The following is a 20,083-nucleotide window of genomic DNA, read 5'->3' as shown; positions in this document are numbered from 1 at the left end:
AACCGAGCTGACCAAACAAATGGAACGCCCCAACAACATGCCTCCCTGTTGCGCTCTTTGTGCCCAATTGAAAACTCAGCAAGTTTTCAAAACAATTTTTGTGTGCCGGCAAAGAAGTAGGAGAGTCGAGTAATCGGGGAACCAGAGGCTTGAAGAGGGCCCCTTCGTGGTCATATTGTGCCGGCCGGCAATTGTTTTTCCCAGATCAAAAAGCGCTGATTATAGCAAGTTGTGTGGCTTGAAAGCGCCAATGCACTTTCAATTCTGGGCACTGTTGTCGTCGAAGTGGGTTGCTTTGGGCATATAGAGTGTCGGTTTTAGTATTTTACAAGTGAGGTGGGCGGTAATTGAGATTTATACCTATCCATCCAAACGATCTAGAGGCGTATATCGATCTACTTTTTAAATATTAATCTTTATTATTTTAATACCCTTGCAGGGGGTATTATAATGCAGGAAGGAGGCATCTTCGACCCTATAAAGTGTATATATTCCTTATCAGCATCACTAGAAGAGTCGATCTAGCCATGTCCGTCTGTCCGTCCGTTTCTACGCAAACTAGTCTCTCAGTCTTAAAGCTATTTGCATGAAACTTTCCCAAAAGTTGTTTTTATATTCAAGGTAGGTAGGTCGACTATAGCATATAGCTCCCATAGGAACAACCGGAAAAATAAATGAAAATAAATTATAACTTTGCTGTTTTTTAATTTTTAGTTCTTCGACATATAGTGAGGGTTAAATATTTCAGAATTAAGGTTTAAATTTCATCAAAATCGAACGACTTAAACATAAAGCTCCCATGGGAACAACAAAAATATTAAAAAAAAACAAATTTTTTTGAAATGTAAATTTTTTATTTTTAATTATTTTTCAGAATTACGCTTTTAATTTTATTAAAATCGGAAAACGATATCATATAGCTGCCACAGGAACTATCGAATAATTAAGCTGCAAATCATCATAGCTCCAATGTTTTTAGATATATACGCAAGTTAATCATAAGTTTAATGTTTTCAAGTATATTTTGTTTTTGCAATAGCTGCAAGGGTATATGAACTTCGGCTTGCCGAAGTTATTATTTTCAGTATTGCTATGGACTATGCTTTATGTTCTTTAAGGTACACATACTTCCGATAAATAATAAAAATATAATGGCATTATTTTTAATTTAAAAAACTTTTTTTTTGTTTAGCATATCAATAAACCCGTTCTTAAACCAGATCCCTATCAATCGTTTAGGTTCGAGCCACGAACAGAACATAAGCCAAATTGAAAAGGGTTCACAGCCTTGATTTTAAACGCGAATTTTTCCTCAAATTTTAGGTGTACGTCTTAAGCATTACACCGTCGACGATTAAGGTATAAAGGTTTTTTTCAAAACCGTGGTTACAAAATGAATATTAAAAAAACATCAATTGCATTAACATATGAATAATATCATTTGATACAGTTCCGACATTTTAAACCCAATTTTAGCATAATTGCTTATGTCCTCATATAAAGACAGTAAAACGATAAAGCCAATTTGAGCTTTGACCTTTGAATCCTTAAATCTTTTAATAAATGACTCAAAGACAAAAAATTTAAAACTAAAACCAAAATGGAAGCAAAATTTAACAAGCCGAAGACTATATACCCTTACAGCTATAGCAAAATTTAAGTAATCTTTAAGTCTTATACTTAAAACTAATGAAGCTGTGATGATTTTCAGCTCAATTCTTCGATTATTCCTCTGCAAACATCATTTTCTAATTTAAAAAAATTAAAAGCGTAGTTCTGAATCATTTAATTATTACTCTGTTCAAAAGAGTAAACAAATTTTTTTTAATATTCCGGTTGTTTTTAGTGGGAGCTATATGTAACTATTTTGCTTAGAATTGATTTAATTTTTGTTTTTAATTTTTTACTCTTTATTGAGTTGGAAGAGCTTCAAATACTAAATATAATAATTCCAGTCAGAAATTTGCAACGCAGTGAAGGAGACATCTCCGACCCTATAAAGTATATATATTCTTGATCAGCATCACTAGGCGAGTCGATCTAGCCATGTCCGTCTGTCCATCCGTCTGTCCGTCCGTTTCTACGCAAACTAGTCTCTCAGTTTTAAAGCTATCTGCATGAAACTTTCCCAAAAGTTGTCTTTCTTTTGCAGGTAGTATATAAGTCGGAACGAGCCAGATCGGACGACTATAGCATATAGCTTTCATAGGAACAATCGAAAAAATAAATAATAATAATAATAATAATAATAAATTTTTTTTTTAGTTTTTCGACATATAGTAATGGTTAAATATTTCAGAATTACGGTTTAAATTTCATCAAAATCGGACGACTATAGTATATAGCTCCCATAGGAACAATCGCAAAAAAAAAATACAAAAAAAATTAAAACTTTGCTGTTTTTTAATTTTTCTATTAGTTCTTGGACATATAGTAATGGTTAAATATTTCAGAATTACGGTTTAAATTTCATCAAAATCGGACGACTATATCATATAGCTCACATAGAAATAATAAAAATATATAAAATAACTATCTAATAATTGAGCTGAAAATCATCATATCTTCAATGTTTTTAAACATATACGCAAGTAAATCATAATTTTAATGTTTTCAAAAATTGAATTCTAGCAATAGCTGCAAGGGTATATGAACTTCGGCTTGCCGAAGTTTGCTTCCTTTCTTGTTTCTTTTTAGCTTAGACAAACAAGGAATTTCAGTATTTGTTAGTAAAAACTAAAAGCGTATTCAAACTTCACATTAAAACTCCTATTCGATACAAAAATGTGGTTTAGACTTGGGTTAGGCGCTACACCAATCGGCAAGTCATGCGTGGCAGCAAAAGTGTCTGTTTCGTTTGGTTTTTACGGCGAAGTGATTTCTGAGTGATCAACTCAGTTGCAGTTCTTGCCTCTATTTGGGTAGAGCTCTTACCGGCCCGATGAAAACAATGACTTTGAGCTGGGAAACACGTTCCGCATATGTGGCATTTTTGGAATTTTAATTTGATTTGTGGTTTGATTTCGGTTTTGGTTTCTGGTTCAAAATCGACTTGCCTTTAATGAACTTTTATGGTGTCTATTAAATGGGCGTGAATTGTCGAAATGCGTACCGCCCAAAAAACAAGACGAGAAAGCATTCATCTTGTATTAAATAATTTAAGTGCCCAAAGGGCTGACCCCAGGAATGTGCTGTGAATAACTTCACCTGGCAATAATAAGATAGTAACTGAGATTTTGACAAAAAAAAAACCATCAGTTATTTATTTTTATTTGGGCTCAACTCGTCAAAGTTCAATCAAACACCATATTCGTAAAAAATAAATTGTATATTTAAAATACAATTAAATAACTTAATCTAAAACTTTCCTTAAATTACAAATTAAATTGAAAGTGGTGTCGACCAGAGCAATGCTTGTTGTTTGTTAAAGTTTTAATTCTTGTGAAGACACAAACCGTTAAATAGAATACTACTATAAAGAGTATTAGTATTAAATAGATTTCTTTATCCTTTTGGCTTAGATCTGAGGCCTCACACCTTCGGCTTAAGTCAGTGTAAGTCCAAATTAGCTACAGAGACATGACCAAAGAAGGCAAACAGCAACAACTTATTCCAAGTTCTTGGGAAATATAATCTTGAATTTGAACCACACCCCTTCCATTTCCCTGTGCCATCTGCGAAATAGAGTCGTAGCGCAACACGAACGAGAAAAAAGCTTCCAAGTTGCTTTTTGTTTGAGGCAGCGGAAATTATTATTAATTGCTTGGAATGCCTGCTGCCTCCTCCCAGAAAACGCCGCTCCATGGCCCATGGTCCGTGTTCTTGGCTCGCCTCTAATGGCTTCCGTTGGCGTGGCTAGAGTTTTTCTGCCCCATGCCTTGGTACGCTTCCAGCCAAACATTTCGATGACGTAAAAAGCCGCTCTCGATGGCCAGCAACTGGCCCGAGTTCTTGGCCCCAAAAACCGATCTCTGAGCGATGTCAGTTGTGTGGAGTAAATGCGTTGGATTGCCGCGGATTATTTGGAGTACAGGGGGTTATTGGCCTTGGCTGGTCAGACCGACAGTCAGTTGGCGTAAACAGTTGCGAGATTAGCGCTGTTCGGCCAAGCGTGTTCAGATAGTCGCCTTCTGGCAGCAACTTCAATTGCATTTCCAGCAATTTTGCAGTTCCGAAAGGGGAAATTCGCCAGCGAATACGACAACTCGCAGTGCTTTCGGTGGGCGGAAGCACGAAGCGTAAAGTTGAAAGTGGAGTGGAGCGCACTACTGCACTGGAAATAAATATCACAGCAGTAAGGCCTCCAGCATTTTAGGCCAAATGCATACTGCTCAGGCGGGGTCCAGTGCTGACAGCAACCAACCTTAAATTCCAGTCAGATTAGCCAAAAAATTCAAGAATATTTAAAAGCAAAACAAATGACATGTTATTATGCTTTTATCAAATTAATATCTGATCTTTTATAGAAAACACATGTTTCTATATTTGTTAAACTGATTCTTTTGGGATTTCAAATTTCTTCAGATTAAAGTTAAAAAGAATTTTAAAATACAAAATTCTCTTATAATTGTGGAAAATGTCGCCTTTACAAAAAATATAAATTTATTAAGCCGCGAAGTTGTCCAAAAAAGTTTATTTTTTTTAAAAAAGTTAAATTTTCTTGGGAAAAGGTCTTTGTTATGTTTTCAAAATGTTAAAATCAATCTGGAAAAGGTCAAATTGGCAAGTGGAAGGGACCCAAGTTTTAGTCATTTAGAATAGTCGCGAGCCACATTATATGGGTGCAAAGTGCTCTCAACTGGCAGAGGAGGGACATTGAAAGAAGATCATTACAATAAATTAAAAAAAATACAGCCTATATGTTAAAAATTTTGATTTTTGTTTAATAATCAGTTACGTGATTCCCCTGTTTTTTTTAGAGTTTATGCAAGTCCGTACTCAAGGTGTGGGTGTATCGTGGCTCCTGACTATTGTACGCTCCACAGGGACGGGCCCTAAGCAACAAAAGCCAGACAACAACAGACTGGCAAAAAGGTGAACGACTCTCCCTAATTGAGTTTGAATGGCGGAACGAAAATGTTGCAACAAAGGTTAAAGAAAAACGTAGCCGTTGCAGTGATTTCGCACAGCAATTGTCGGAATTTTGAGAAACGCTTTTCCATGGAGACTGACCCATGGAAGAAACTGGCAACTCATCAGCCAGCTATTGAGCTTTGAAACAGAGAAAAAGTCTTATAAGACCGTTTCCTAGTGTTATAAAGAATATTTTCATAAATAATGTAGTTCTTCTTATTATACATAGGTCGACAGAAAGACATGGAAACCGTTTGAGCTTCTGCAACAATCTTTAAAAGCGTTTACAACTCCTTAAAATTATCTGTTTACTACACTGATTGGCTTAAATTCAATTAAATAACACGTGTGTGCCCTAACGTGGCATTTAAACACTTTTCACTTTTTGCGTAGTGAGAATCCCCCTTTTTGGAAAAGCTCAAGACAAATCACAAATTAAATTGAATCTATACAATACAATATACATGGTAGGTAAGGAGACATAATCAATAGCTGCCAAAGCCTTTACTGCGTTATAGGCATAGAAATCGGATTTAAATTGTTATCACTGTGGACGGCAGTCCACGATGAGCACCGGATTGGAGACTACTATATATATCCGCAATATTCGAAATCAAGAAAGAATAGTCAGCTTTTATTAAATGATATAGCAATCGAAAGGTAGCGGCTTCATAAGAGTAGTAGTATTAGTTTTAGAGAGTCATTTGGTTCCGGGGAAATAGGGTGAAAGTCTGAAAATATTGTGTCCTTATATTGGAGCTGACTTTTGTGGCACTATTGTATTCTGGCATTAAGTACGCGTATAATGACACCTCGGTCATCACAATCCGATAATCCGTTCAAAATATATTCAACAAATAAGGTTTTTAGAGCATTTTTGAAATTACGTCGTTAGTCCTCTTGTTTGTTTGCACGGGTAAATTTTTGACTTAACGTATTAAACAGCTCGCTCTAAAAAACGTTTGCTCTACCACTTTTTGGAAAATCCGCTAGTTTAGCGGGAAAAAGACTAAAAAAAATACTATATTTCGTTTACTTACCATAATTTCTTCATGTTAAATAGTTTCTCACATTTATTCACATTTTTTCGATTTTTTTTAAAAAGGTCACTAACGATTTCTCTTTTTTTTTGCGTCCCTATAGCTCTTAGGATTACGCAACTTTTGATATATAAGGTTAAGTAAAAAGTACTCCATTATTTGAACAACAGGAAAGGAATTGTTTTCCACCAGGACAGCGCTAGACAAAATACACGTCAATAGCGACTCGCCAGAAGCTCCGAGAGTTTGGATGGGAGTTACAACCAACTTTTTCTATCAATGTCCAACGATTTGGATAGTGTAAAATTAGCTACAAGAGAGGATTGTGAAAACCGACTGGCTCAGTTTTTTGGAAATAAGGACGAAGGATTTCATGAGAGAGGTATCATGAAATTACCATCAAAATGGGAATCGACTTTAGAAAAGAATGGTGCTTACTTGAAATAAATCGGTTAATTCTAACCATAAAAAAGCTTGAATTTCGTGTACAAATAATGGGTTACTTTTAACTTGTCCTTATATAACGCATATTTATGTACTACCGCCCACAGTGATATATATATATACACATTAATACAAATTAAAACCATTAATGCTAGATGATATAGTCGCTCCATTTCAATAAAATTTTTATCGAAATTCTCTAATATTAAAAGTTTACTATATCGTGACGAAAATTAAAAAAAATATTGAAAAATACTTATATATATATATATATATATAAAAATATATATATATAAAATTTAACTTACTTCCTAAGATTTTAATAAAGTGTTCAATTTTTCCAATCAGTTAAACGGCCAAATCAAAAACAAATTCAAAATTTAATCAATCTCCATTTTTTTTTTACAAAATTTCAGTTTTTTTGTTTTAGTTCTACTGTTACTTTTTTTACTTTCTAAAGCAATACTAAAAAAATCAATTTAGTTTATAACGTATGCTAAAATTTCTTTTTTCCTCATTAAATTACATTAAACTGAAATGCTCCGTTTGGTTTTTATTTAAAAACTTTTGGGTCTCTAGAAACAAATTTATGATGGATTAAAACAACATTTCAGTTGCAAGTTCAAACCAAAAATTGAAAGTGGGGTGGGAAATCAAATTTAACTTCGAACATAGAGTAAGAAATACATATGTAGAGGCACCATTCGCTCTGCCCAAGCTCTGCTGAGAGCACGCTGCAACAAAAATATGTCTGTGTAGATAAAAAACTTTCTTGGAGCGCGACAAATAAAAAAATATTAAATGTGTGTAATTTTTCGTCACAAAATTTAATATCAGAAATTTTGTGTGTAGAAGGTGCAAAAGCTGCAAACGTATATCAGCTTCGGCTTGCCGAAATTGGCTATTTTTGGTGTTATGAGCGGTTTTTAAATTTTTTGTTAGATGCGGTTTTTTTTATTTCATTATATTTAATTGTATAAAGAACTTATTTTATGACAAATACAAAGTTCTCAACTTTACCAGTTATAGGAACTTTACATAGATCCTATAGCTCGTACAAATTTAAACAAGAAAAGGAAGACACTTCGGCAAGCCGAAGTTCATATACCCATGCAGCTATTGCAAAAATTAAATATTCTTGAAAACATTAAAATTATGATTGACTTGCGTATATGTTTAAAAAAAAATTGAAGCTATGATAATTTGCAGCTCAATTATTTGATAGTTCCTATGGCAGCTATATGGTATCGTTTTCCGATTTCAATAAAATTAAAAGCGTAATTCTGAAATTTTTAAAGAATTTCTAAAAAAAATTACAAAATAAAAAATTTACATTTTTTTTAATTTAATTTTTATTTTTTTTTTCGCTCCGACGGGAGCTTTATGTTATAGTCTTACAATTTTCCCAAAAGTTGTCTTTCTATTGCAGGTAGTATATAAGTCGGATCGAGCCGGATCGGGCGTATATAGCATATAGCTCCTATAGGAACAATCGGAAAAATAAATAAAAACAAAATTATAACTTTGGTTCTTCGACATATAGTAATGGTTAAATATTTCAGAAATGCGGTTTAAATTTCATCAAAATAGGACGACTATATCATATAGTTCCCATAGGAACAATCGAAATCCCGTTGAAACAAAAAAAAATAAAAAAAAAAAATTTTTTAATTTACCTTTTTTATTTTGTAATTTTTTTTAGAAATTCTTTTCGATAATTTAATAATTTGTTGGTGAGAATTACGCTTTTAATTTTATTAAAATCGTAAAACGATATCATATAGCTTCCATAGGAACTCAAATAATTGAGCTTCAAATCATCATAGTTTCAATGGTTTTAAACATACACGCAAGAAAATCATAATTTTAATGTCTTTAAGAATATTTAATTTTGCAACAGCTGCAAGGGTATATGAACATCGGCTTGCCGAAGTTTGCTTTCTTTCTTGTTTCTTTTTTTTTTTAAATGAACGTTCTTACCTGTTTGAATGCCTATTTAATTTTTTATCTTCAGCTCTGATTAATTGATTTCGGGCATCCATAGCTTATTTTAGCTGATTTAAAACGATCTTTTGTAATCAATTTAAATCATTTTTTGTATCTATTTTGTATATATCATATATCTGGCATACAGAAGATCGAACAATTAAAAGACAATTTAACATAACTTAGTTGCTTACACTTTTTTTTAGCATATGGCTCGGTACTGACTTGTTGTAATAACAGAAAAGTTATTTGTGTAAAAAATATTTACCAACGCACATAAAAAAAGAGTCTCTACAAAAATTTTCGAATTGTTCATGTTCATGTTTTACTAATGTACTACTTTCAGCTAAAATAAAATCGCCTACTTAGTAATTTAGTAAAATTACCTAAGTTGTAGGCCTCCTAAAAATTCGACTCTACTTCCTTAAATTTTAGGGAAATCTTTTTTGGGTTGATGTACCCCCAAAGCAGCAGCTTTATTAATTTAGTGGGGTTCCTTCATAAACTAAACTTATTTTTTCTCAAAGTTTCCTAATAACACACTTAGCAGTGAAATTATCTGAGTGCATTGCTCAAGACTGACCCTATTGTGGCTCCATATACTGCTTTCATCATTAAGTTATTACTTGCAATTTGCCATCTGTCGAAATAGTTTCAGTTTCTGCGCGATGAATTACACAGCCATCCAGTGTCACAGTCACAATCCGATTCACCATCTGAGCTCTATCAAAGTCCAGACCCAGCTTTATCGATCTTTGCTCTGTTCTGCTTTGTAGTTTCAAAAATTGTTTATTTATTTCGACACGTTCGCCTGCGTCTCAGATTGTTGCCGCTGCTCTGGTCTGGTGGAGTAAACCAAATAAAGAATGGGTTTCGTATTTCCGTAAACGTCGCTGGGACTTGCCCTTTTAGAGTCTTATTTTTATCCACTACCGTTGGCTGATGTCTGTCCGATGTGTCAGTAATTTTATTTATGGCAACTGTTGCCTCGATTAGAAGTCGGCGTCGACAGCACCACGGATGATTAAGTCTTGGAAGACGACGAAATGTGTGGCAGCAGTTTCAGAGGTTGTTTGTTTACCCGCCGCGTGGCTACTGGTGGCATCATGCGGCGACAGCGGCCCAGAACATATCCTAACACACAATGCCCTACACACATATCACCCATAATGACTCTGACCCTGAACGAATTTGAAGTGCTTTTGGTCGCCAGCCTCTGGAAGACGTCAACACATCGATGTGGTAGCCTTCCCGAATTGATTTATGTAATTGCAGGGAACGAGTTGTACATATCTCCTCAGTTCTTGATGCGGATGCCTCGAGGGAGACGTAGTCCTAACACTGCTTCTCCCGCAGGGAAAGCGATTTTTTGTGAAGCGAAGCAAAATTGGGTGAGCGCCGACTGTTCGGAAAAATCCCAATGTAAAACAAGAAAAAACGCTGTGGTTATTAATTGGAAATTTTGTAATATAAATAAAGCCATATTATTTTTAGATTGCTTATTTAAGTGAAGGAATTACATCAGAAATAGTTATGGGCATTTCCAGGGTTTCGAACAACTTAAACATTCAAAATAAGTGTAAAAAAAGAAGGTTTTTTTAGGTCCTAATCATCTCTACCTAAAAAAATAAAGCAAGTAAATTCTTGCGGTTAAAAAATAAATACATGAATTTCATACGCCACAAAAATGAACCAACAATTTACAAAACCTGATAAAAACTCAAAAGTCTGCAAAACTGGATGGAGTTTTTGCACATCCTTTTTTTTCAGTATACCTAGAGGGTGCCATCATTCGTTTAAGCCAGTTTTATTAAAAAACTTTCAGCAAGTTTTATTGAAAAATTTTCAGAAGTTTTTTTATTTTTAAACAAAAATTTAAAGTCAATTAACCACTCGTTTTAGGTTAACAGTCAGATAATGTATGATTTTTTAGTTAGTGGTTGGAATTTGGTACCCGTCGTTCAGTAAATGCATAATTGTGTTCAAGCGTAAAAGCTAAAATATTGAACATCTTTCTTCAATAAATAAGTCCGATATTGTACTATGTTGCTCATAACGAAAATACTATTCAATTATTTTTTAAACCCGTTACTCGTAGAGTAAAAGGGTATATTGTATTCGTTGAAAAGTAGGTAACACGTAGAAAGCAAGCGTTTCCGACCGTCCGTCTGTATGAACGTCGAGATCTCGGAAACTATAAAAGCTAGAAATTTGGGACTTGGCATGCAGATTCTGATAGTTCCTAAGAAGTGCAAGTTTGTTTCAAAACGGAGCCTCGCCCACTCTAACGCCCACGAAGCGTGAAAGTATGTACTGTCACTCTGCGACATGTTTGAAGGTTGGGGTTGGTGCTGCGCGCTTTTATCTTCAAGTGTTGATTATGCAGTTCGACAGACGGCGCCACCTAAATTTCGATTGTTTTGTAGGTGAAATACTTAATACTTACTTACTTGTCACTATTAATATAGCTTCAACGCCATCGACGTAGCAAAATAGCATGAGACGTAGAAAAATAGTTCCATTTAAAACTTTCGCAGCCAAAATAATAAATTTATTTTGAAATTGCAATCTGCTGCCATTTGAAATTATAAGGACGTGTTAAAAAGTTCCATTCTGTTCATTAAAAAGCAGTAAACGTCAAACTTATTTACATTTTCGCTAATAATACCAAATGAAAACCTTTTATCGTTTTTTTAAATAAACCCAATATTAAAACATTAGATGGCGCTAAGAATATGGTAACGCTAATCGATTTTTATTATAAAAAAATATTCATTTCGGACGCGAAAGACTTTAAAAATAAAAAACCATAAATACATTATTTTGTGAACAATTTTTAAATAACCTGGAACTAAAAACATCTCTTTAGGCATAAAAGCACAGATGTGTTTGGCAACCATTGTGGAAGTAAAACGAAAAAAAAAGGTTTTTTTGATTTTAGACGAAAGTAGAAAATGGGCATTAAAAATATTATTATTTAATTTAAAGTTTTGCCGGCTCGAGGTCAAGGTTTTTTTTGGTGAAAATAAAAACAAAAGACTCTGATGTTATCGTTACCAAATTTGAGTGTTTCTTTAATATTGTATTTAACCAAAATATTTTTCTCAACGTATAGTTTTTGGGGTTTGGCGACTATCTTTTGGAAATACCCATATATGACACTAAAAATTGTTGTTCTGCTATAATTTTTTCAAAGAGTAACTTCCTTTTCTATCTCGATTATAGTTTGTTTATTCATTCTACTAACTTAACTTTTCTGTACATCGTTGATTGATTTTGTTTTTTGAAGGCTTATGCTCTGGTGTGTTTTTAAAAGAAGTTACACTTTATAAAAAAAACTAATACTCTACACTGTAGAGTCTACAGGTTACCAGTAAATTGTTTTTTTAGACAATGATCCTAAGCTAACGGAATTTGTTGTTGTTTTTTGACTAATTCTTCACTGTTTGGTTAAATTAAATATTATAAATCGAATAGGTGCATAAGTATAAAGAGATTACGTTTATTGAAATAGTTAAATAATAAGAAAGCCATACTTGTAGTGAAATATATATCTAAGCATAGTTTTTGAAAAAAATTATAATTTTATTAAGAAAGAATATAAATGGTTTCCCTTTGAAAATCTGAATCACTGATAAAGGATAAACTAAAGACAAACAATGTTCTCGACTCGTGAAAGATGGAAATTTCCAAAAAAGTTACAGCAAAGCAGTCTGCACCACCTAAACGCTCCAAATGACAGTCTCTGCACCCATGTCCACGGTGGTCCAGCCCAGGGCATTGGTCACCAGCTGCTGAAGCTGGCGCAGAGGTACTCCCGCCTTCTCCACCTCGTCGCTCAGGGAGCGGTACTCCTTCAGGGAGCGGAGATCGCGAAGCATCCGCCGGAACTCGGAGCTGCGGATGAGGCGCACGGCGCTCGAGAGCTCGGAGTCTGAGGCGTACAGTCGCCGATACATATCTCTCAGGGTGGCGCGCGGCAGAGCATCCCGGAGGTCCTGGAGGAGGCCTCGGACTCCTGGGCGGCGGTTGGGAAGCTTAGAGGTCGGTGGGTCGGAGATGTGGACATCGAGGAACACCCTGACGAACTCCACGTAATAATTGGGATCCAGTTTCAGCCGCCGGCAGATATAGTCGTGCAGCACCTGGTGCTGCTTCGTGGCTCTCAACCGCTGGACTTGTGTCTTGAAGCCATCGCTCCGAAGCAATGCGACCAGGTTCCGAACCTGGGGATCCTCGACAGCGTTCGCCAAGATGTTCCTCAGTCGAGGAGCGGGCAGCAGCGGGCGGGCCACCCGAATGAGATTGGTTAGGCCGCGCTCGGCATTGTTGGGGCACTCCTTGTGTTCCTTGGGCAGCAGTGCATCCTCCACTGTGTCTTGGGGCGACGAAGGCTCAGGGGTGAGGATAGTGTCAGCTGGCTGCTCTACCACTTCCCGGGCAGACCTCGACAGCTCATGCTCCTCCCACACGGGCAGCCAATTGATCTTGTTGACATCCATCGGACTCGCTGCAAGGGGTTCGGGCAGCTCGGTGAGCTCGTCAGATCCATTGGGAAATCCCTCGTCAACCGAGGGGGTAGTGCTGGCCAGCAACTCCTGTGGTTACGTTGTTGATGAGATAAATAACAAGAAAGGAAGCAAACTTCGGCAAGCCGAAGTTCGTATACCCTGGCAGCTATTGCAAACATTATTATTATTATTATTATTATTATTATTATTATTATTATTATTATTATTATTATTATTATTATTATTATTATTATTATTATTTTTATTATTATTATTATTTTATTTTATTATTATTATTATTATTATTATTATTATTATTATTATTATTATTATTATTATTATTATTATTATTATTCTTATTATTATTATTATTATTATTATTATTATTATTATTATTATTATTATTATTATTATTATTATTATTATTATTATTATTATTATTATTATTATTATTATGATTTCGTATGATTCGTATATGATTTCGTTTTCCGATTTTAGTTAAATTTAAAGAACTGTTAACCATTACGATATGCCGAAAAACTAAAACAAAAATTAAAACAGCAGACTTATATTTCTTTTCATTTTTTCCCCGATTTGCTCTTATGGGAGCTATATGCTATAGTCATCCGACCCGGCTCGTTCCGACTTATGAACTACCTTCAATAGGAAGACAACTTTTGGGAAAGTTTCATTCAGATAGCTTCAAACCTGAGGGACTAGTTTGCGTGGAAACGGACGGACAGACGGACATGGCTAGATCGACTCTCCTTATGATGCTGATCAAGAATATACATATATACTTTCAAGGGTCGGAAATGTCTCCTTCACTGCCTTGCAAACTTCTGACTGAAATTATAATACCCTCTGCAAGGGTATAATAAACAGTTTTTAGCTAATATATTAATGAAAAGTTAAATACCTTTGAACTTGAGTTAATTAACTCTAATCAGCTTATGAATTGAATTGCTAAAACCGGAACAAGAATCGAATCGAGTTTGGTGATGCTGATTAAAAAAATATATTTTTTTTCTTGTATATATCAGAAATGCCTTTTTCACTGAGTTGCAAACTTCAGATAGAAATGGTTGTTATTAAATATTATATCGTCAGTTTGTTACAACGCCAATTAATGTTGAGAAATAATAACTTCAAATTATTACAATGTCAATATAAGTAAGTAAGTTCTAAATTTGCCTTTTCTAATTAAAGTTGTGAAAGTGTAAGTAAAACTCTTGAGTTTTAAAGTTTGCGTTTCAATGCCCACAGCAATGAATAATTAATTGTAAATAATTTGACATTTTTATACCCTTGCAGAGGGTATTATAATTTCAGTCAGAAGTTTGCAACGCAGTGAAGGAGACGTTTCCGACCCTATAAAGTATATATATTCTTGATCAGCATCACTAGGAGAGTCGATCTAGCCATGTCCGTCTGTCCGTCTGTCCGTCTGTCCGTCCGTTTATATGCAAACTAGTCTCTCAGTTTTAAAGCTATCTGCATGAAACTTTCCCAAAAGTTGTCTTTCTATTGCAGGTAGTATATAAGTCGGAACGAGCCGGATCGGACGACTATAGCATATAGCTCCCATAGGAACAATCGGAAAAATAAATGAAAAAAAATTATAACTTTGCTGTTTTTTAATTTTTTGTTTAGTTCTTCGACATATAGTAATGGTAAAATATTTCCGATTTACGGTTTAAATTTCATCAAAATCGGACGACTATAGCATATAGCTCCCATAGGAACAATCGGAAAAATAAATGAAAAAAAATTATAACTTTGCTGTTTTTAATTTTTTGTTTAGTTCTTCGAGATATAGTAATGGTTTAATATTTCAGAATTACGGTTTCAATTTCATCAAAATCGGACGACTATAGCATATAGCTCCCATAGGAACAATCGGAAAAATAAATGAAAAAAATTATAACTTTTCTGTTTTTTAATTTTTTGTTTAGTTCTTCGACATATAGCAATGTTTAATTATTTCAGAATTATGGTATAAATTTTATCAAAATCGGACGTCTATAGCATATAGCTCCCATAGAAATAATAAAAATATATAAAATAACTATCTAATAATTGAGCTGCAAATAATCATAGTTTCAATGTTTTTTTTTAGCACATACTCAAGTAAATCATAATTTAAATGTTTTCAAAAGTATTTAATTAATGCAATAGCTGCAAGGGTATATGAACTTCGGCTTGCCGAAGTTTGCTTTCCTTCTTGTTTTGCTTCATCTTACCTTTGTGTCCTGTGCTTCCTCCACCGAGTGTCCTGCGACCAGAAGAAGACAGAAACTGAAGACGGCCACTAATCGATTCATGATAAAATCAATGCTGGAACTGTGTCTCTTTCCGTCGTGAATTTCTGCTTTTATAGCCGAAGCACTTTATCTGCCGTTTACCCAACTCATATTTGCTTGAAAAATTTCGCAGACAAATACTCACATTCAGAGCAAAGAATCAACAAGAACAGGGCACTGTAACCGAAAAAAAGTGGAACGACCTTGACAGGGGCTCATCAAGAAAGCTCATCAATCTTTCATATTGTACCACCATCACGAATTGCATCGTAAAACACAATTCGCAGTTTGCAGTCAAATAATCGCCTTTTCTTTTACTGTTGGGATTTGTGAAGCGCTCTGTACTTCGCCATTTGTTTTGTTTGTGCTAAATTCATGGATATCTACTGTTGTAAACTTAATTATTGGCACAGCAAGTGTGTTAAACTTTTAGACTAGTTAATATGGTGAAATTTTATGAATCCAAATTATTTTTATAGAAAAAAAGTCTTGAAATGATATGGATATAATTAAGGTTGAATATTTATGTAAATAATTCTAATATAATATATGTTATTACACTGTTTCAGCAGAGTCAAACGAACTCCGAAAATTTAAATTCCATTTCCAGTTCCAAAAAATTTAAGCTTCTGCGCAAAAAAGTAAAATTAAAATTCAACACCTAATCATCTGATTTTACTCAAGCACAAACGCGATGAAGTCCGCTTACCCGTAACATAAACAATTCCCATCAATCTTGTGGCCCGATGAGATTTCACTAGGCATCTTGTATCAGATCCCCAAAAAGTTAGTGGCCGTATAAAACCCCTTATATGCCATAAAAGTCTTCACCGAAACACAATCAAATGAAATTTTATGTTAATCCCAAAAGCCCCCCAACCTGAAGCATCTCCTTTTCTCAATTGGGACTCGCTCCGCAAAGAATGAATATTCATGTCTTTCGGGAATGGAGGCCAGTACATCCTCAGCCCCTCCTGCGGTTTGCCAATTTCGATACGCAAATGTTTCGCTCATTGTCAACAACAGCACAGCGATGAAGGCGAGAGGCGCTAAAACGTGAAATAAAAGTTGTTCCATACAAAAAAGGGGGAAACGCCGCCTAATGAGTCCCACGTGAACGCTGTGAAAATGATTTTTGGGGTTGCAATTTAAAATTTCTAAAAGTAGTAGGATAAGTGGCCACAGAATATTAGAATAGCAAGGGGAGACCAAATAAAAGGATACATTTCTTTTGTGAATACTCTCAAAACCTTTCCACACTCAAAAAAATCCATTGGTCAAATGGATCAACCAATTAAATAGTTACCCTATGGGTATAGTAAAGCTGTGAACAGTTTTCAACCCAATTATTTTTAAATTATTATATTGCATTAAATGTTCTTCTCTGTGATCTAGTTAGGTAAGCCTGTCCCTCCGCCTGTTCGTTTCTACGCAAACTAGTCTCCTAGCTTTAAAGCTGTAGGCTTGATATTTTTCAAAAGTTGTCCTCTTATAAAATCGGAAAAAAAAATTTCCGAAGTTTTCTCCCTTCTTGTTTATAGTCAATTTGACCAAACAAATATTTTTGCGTGTAGGTAGTCATTCGTTTTTATGGCTGAAATTATAATACCTACTGCAAGGGCATAAAAAACCGCTATAGTCAAGCCGCTAAAAAGAACACCTTCTATAAATAGTTTTTTTTTAAAATCTTTGTATTTGCGCCTTAGATTTTATTCGCAAATCCTTCTATCACCATAACATATAATGCCAAATCCTCGTTAAGCTCATTATCCGCTTAAATTGATACTATTGAGCCTGATATAAAACCAATTGTCTTAGAAACTTTATGCACAAATTTACATTGAAACTGGTATTCTCAGTTAAAATAAGCTTTCATAATCTGCTTTAAAATTGTCTAATTGTTATACCCTTACAGAGGGTTATAACGCAGTGAAGGAGACATTTCTGACCCTATAAAGTATATATATTCTTGATCAGCATCACTGGGAGAGTCGATCTAGCCATTTCCGTCCGTTTCTACGCAAACTAGTCTCTCAGTTTTAAAGATATTTGCATGAAACTTTCCCAAAAACTGTCTTTCTATTGTCGGAACGTGCCGGATCGGACGAGTATAGCTCCCATAGGAACAATCGGAAAAACAAATGAAAAAAAATTATAACTTTTCTGGATTTTAAATTTTTTTTTTGTTCTTCGACATTTAGTAATGGTTAAATATTATAGAATTACTCTTTAAATTTCATCAAAATCAGACGACTATAACATAAAGCTTCCATGGAAACAAGAAAAATATTGAAAACAACAATTTTTTTAAATGTATTTTTTCTTTTTTTGTAATTTTGTAATTTTTTTTGACTTATTATTAATTTGACAGTTCAGAATTACGTTTTTAATTTTATTAAAATCGGAAAACGATATCATATAGCTGCCATAGGAACTATTGAATAATTGAGCTGCAAATCAGCATAGCTTCAATGTTTTTAAACATACACGCAAGTAAATCATAATTTTAATGTTTTTCAATAGCTGCAACGGTTCATGAACTTCGGGTGGCCTTTCTTGTTGTTTGTGTTTTTCTTGTGCTCGGTGTACCGCGATTTCTTAAGAATTTAAAAAAGTCTTATCACCGAGTGGCAAAAAAGTGTGAATTCTAAAATTTAATTTGATAATTGTCTAGAATAGAGACCAGATCACATATAAATTAATAATAATTTAACGTTAAGCCTAGGAATCCGCAGTTCAAGGAGGATCATTTTTTTAGTGTGTATATAGGCAATAACGAGCTAAGATTTTCTCAACGTTATAGTTTTATTAATGCTGACAAAAACATTTATGTTTAAAATCGCGCTAGAATAATTGTTTTCGATTTTTGAGGATGAGGGTAGTAAACTAAAGGATTCCCTTCGGTAATGTTGCTAAGTTTTTTTTAGTGCATCATCAATCCAGCGTTCTTTTTGGAATACCCCTTCTAGGAGTCTGAAATATTGTTTCCATTCTTGTCAGTTGTTAAGCGTCTATTTATATGTAGCTGGAAACGAAAAATCCATTAGAATATTGCCGCAGTCGCAGTTCTCACCTCTCACCTCAACCCCCTTTTTTCGGTGGTCGCAGACAGGAAAGTGCGCAAAGTACCTGTCTAGATGGTAGGCTAGGAGTGCTAGGAGTGCCAATCCCAAATGCTCTACCGTGTAAATAAGCATTAGGGAACTTGAGCTGAGCTTGTGCGTATAGCTGCAAAAATGAGGAATGTGGGAGCGGTGTATGCGAACAGTCACGCAACGGGTCAGTGGGGTCATGGAAAGGCGTGGCGGGGCCAACGCCCAAAGGCAAACTATGTTTGGGGAGCGAGTCAATCGGACATCAGGATAATTCTCCCCCGAGACCGAACAGCTGGGTAAATATTTAACGCAGCGCAACACGCCTTTTCTTTTTGCACCCCTAATTGATTCAAAAATGGAATTTAATCTGCATTTAAATTCGGAGGCAGGCGGAATTGGATTTGGCTCCTCTCGAATTAGGACACACGAACGTGCGTTGCATTTGATTGCCTTGCCATTCCAATCCATTAAAGCCTCAGCAGGCTCTTCCATAAATGAATCAACAAATTGCATCATTATCAACACATCGAGTGCTCAATCAATATGCAAATAATTCGTTGACACAGCTGACTTATATCTGTTGATGCTGACAATTATAGCAAGTGGAATTGCGAACACAAATATTAACGACCCCTGGCAAAATTCAACAAAGTTTGTCACAAATACATACGTATGCAGATATCAGCAAAGTCAATTTCCGAAATCAATTGCCATTGTCTTAATGGAACTATTTACTTGGAAAGATGGAAAAGCCCTCATTAAATCCTTTGATATTCGGTTCGTTGCAGAAAAATATTTTACTGGTTCACCTTAATTAGTACTTTCTAATTCAGCGAGCATATTTATAACAGGACTTTATAGTCGAGTGCCCAGATTATTCCATTGCTAGGTCAACTGTCCTAGGGTTATAGGGTCGGATATGACACCTTCACAAACTCACAATTTTCGACTGAAAATATAATACCCTTTGCAAGGGAATGAAAAAGGTTATATTTAAAATATTTATACCCGTCACTCGTAGAGTTAAACGTTTTCGACCATTGATCAGGATCAACAGTCGAGTCGATCTAGCCATTTCCGTCTGTCTGTCCGTCTTTATGAACGTTGAGATCATGGAAACTATAAAAGCTAGATATTTAGGATTTAAAATTCAGATACTACTACATCAAATAGAAAAATCAATTCCAAAAATATTCAAATAAAAATTTTTAAAAATTGTAAAATTTTAATATTTTAAAAATCAAAAACCGCAATGAAATGAAATATATTTGGATTTACAACCTTTTGAATGAATCCCGTTTTTTTTTTTTAATATGCACTGACGTCAAAATAAAAGCTTAATTGCTAAGATAAGGTTTTGATTTGGAAAATTGTTGGCAAGTCGAAAAATATGAACCGAATTATAGTATAACGCCTACTAACTGGACTCTACCAAGACTATATAGTGTTTTGCGATTTACGGGGGTTTGATTTATTTGACTTGATTTTGCGGGGTCAATATTTATGTTATGGCAAAAATGAGCTTTTTTTACTTAAATTGGTATAAAAACAGTTCAGGGTATAGTCGTCAGATCAACCGGACCTCACAACATGGCAAATACATAAATCGATTTAGAAAGTTTCAAGATATA

General features: G+C 34.6%; 1 protein-coding gene and 1 long non-coding RNA gene across 2 annotated transcripts; both read right to left on the bottom strand.

The window, feature by feature from the left end:
* Positions 1-12,124: 12,124 nt before the first annotated feature.
* LOC128253158 (uncharacterized) lies at positions 12,125-15,421 on the bottom strand. Its single transcript, XM_052981371.1, has 2 exons — positions 15,298-15,421; positions 12,125-13,141 (listed from the first exon to the last, which is right to left on the bottom strand). Exons 1-2 carry the CDS (start codon positions 15,376-15,378, stop codon positions 12,266-12,268), a joined length of 957 nt encoding a protein of 318 aa, XP_052837331.1. The 5' UTR covers positions 15,379-15,421; the 3' UTR covers positions 12,125-12,265.
* A 3,067-nt stretch (positions 15,422-18,488) lies between these two features.
* LOC128253194 (uncharacterized) lies at positions 18,489-19,578 on the bottom strand. The gene is made up of 3 exons (XR_008267399.1): positions 19,461-19,578; positions 19,123-19,401; positions 18,489-18,585 (listed from the first exon to the last, which is right to left on the bottom strand). It is a non-coding gene; the product is annotated as an uncharacterized LOC128253194 (long non-coding RNA).
* Between the last annotated feature and the right edge of the window lie 505 nt (positions 19,579-20,083).

This window comes from Drosophila gunungcola (genome assembly GCF_025200985.1).
Source record: "Drosophila gunungcola strain Sukarami chromosome 2L unlocalized genomic scaffold, Dgunungcola_SK_2 000007F, whole genome shotgun sequence".
Classification (NCBI taxonomy): Eukaryota; Metazoa; Arthropoda; class Insecta; order Diptera; family Drosophilidae; genus Drosophila; species Drosophila gunungcola.
The sequence above is the reverse complement of the archived record's forward strand: the minus strand, read 5'-3'. Positions and strand labels throughout refer to the sequence as shown.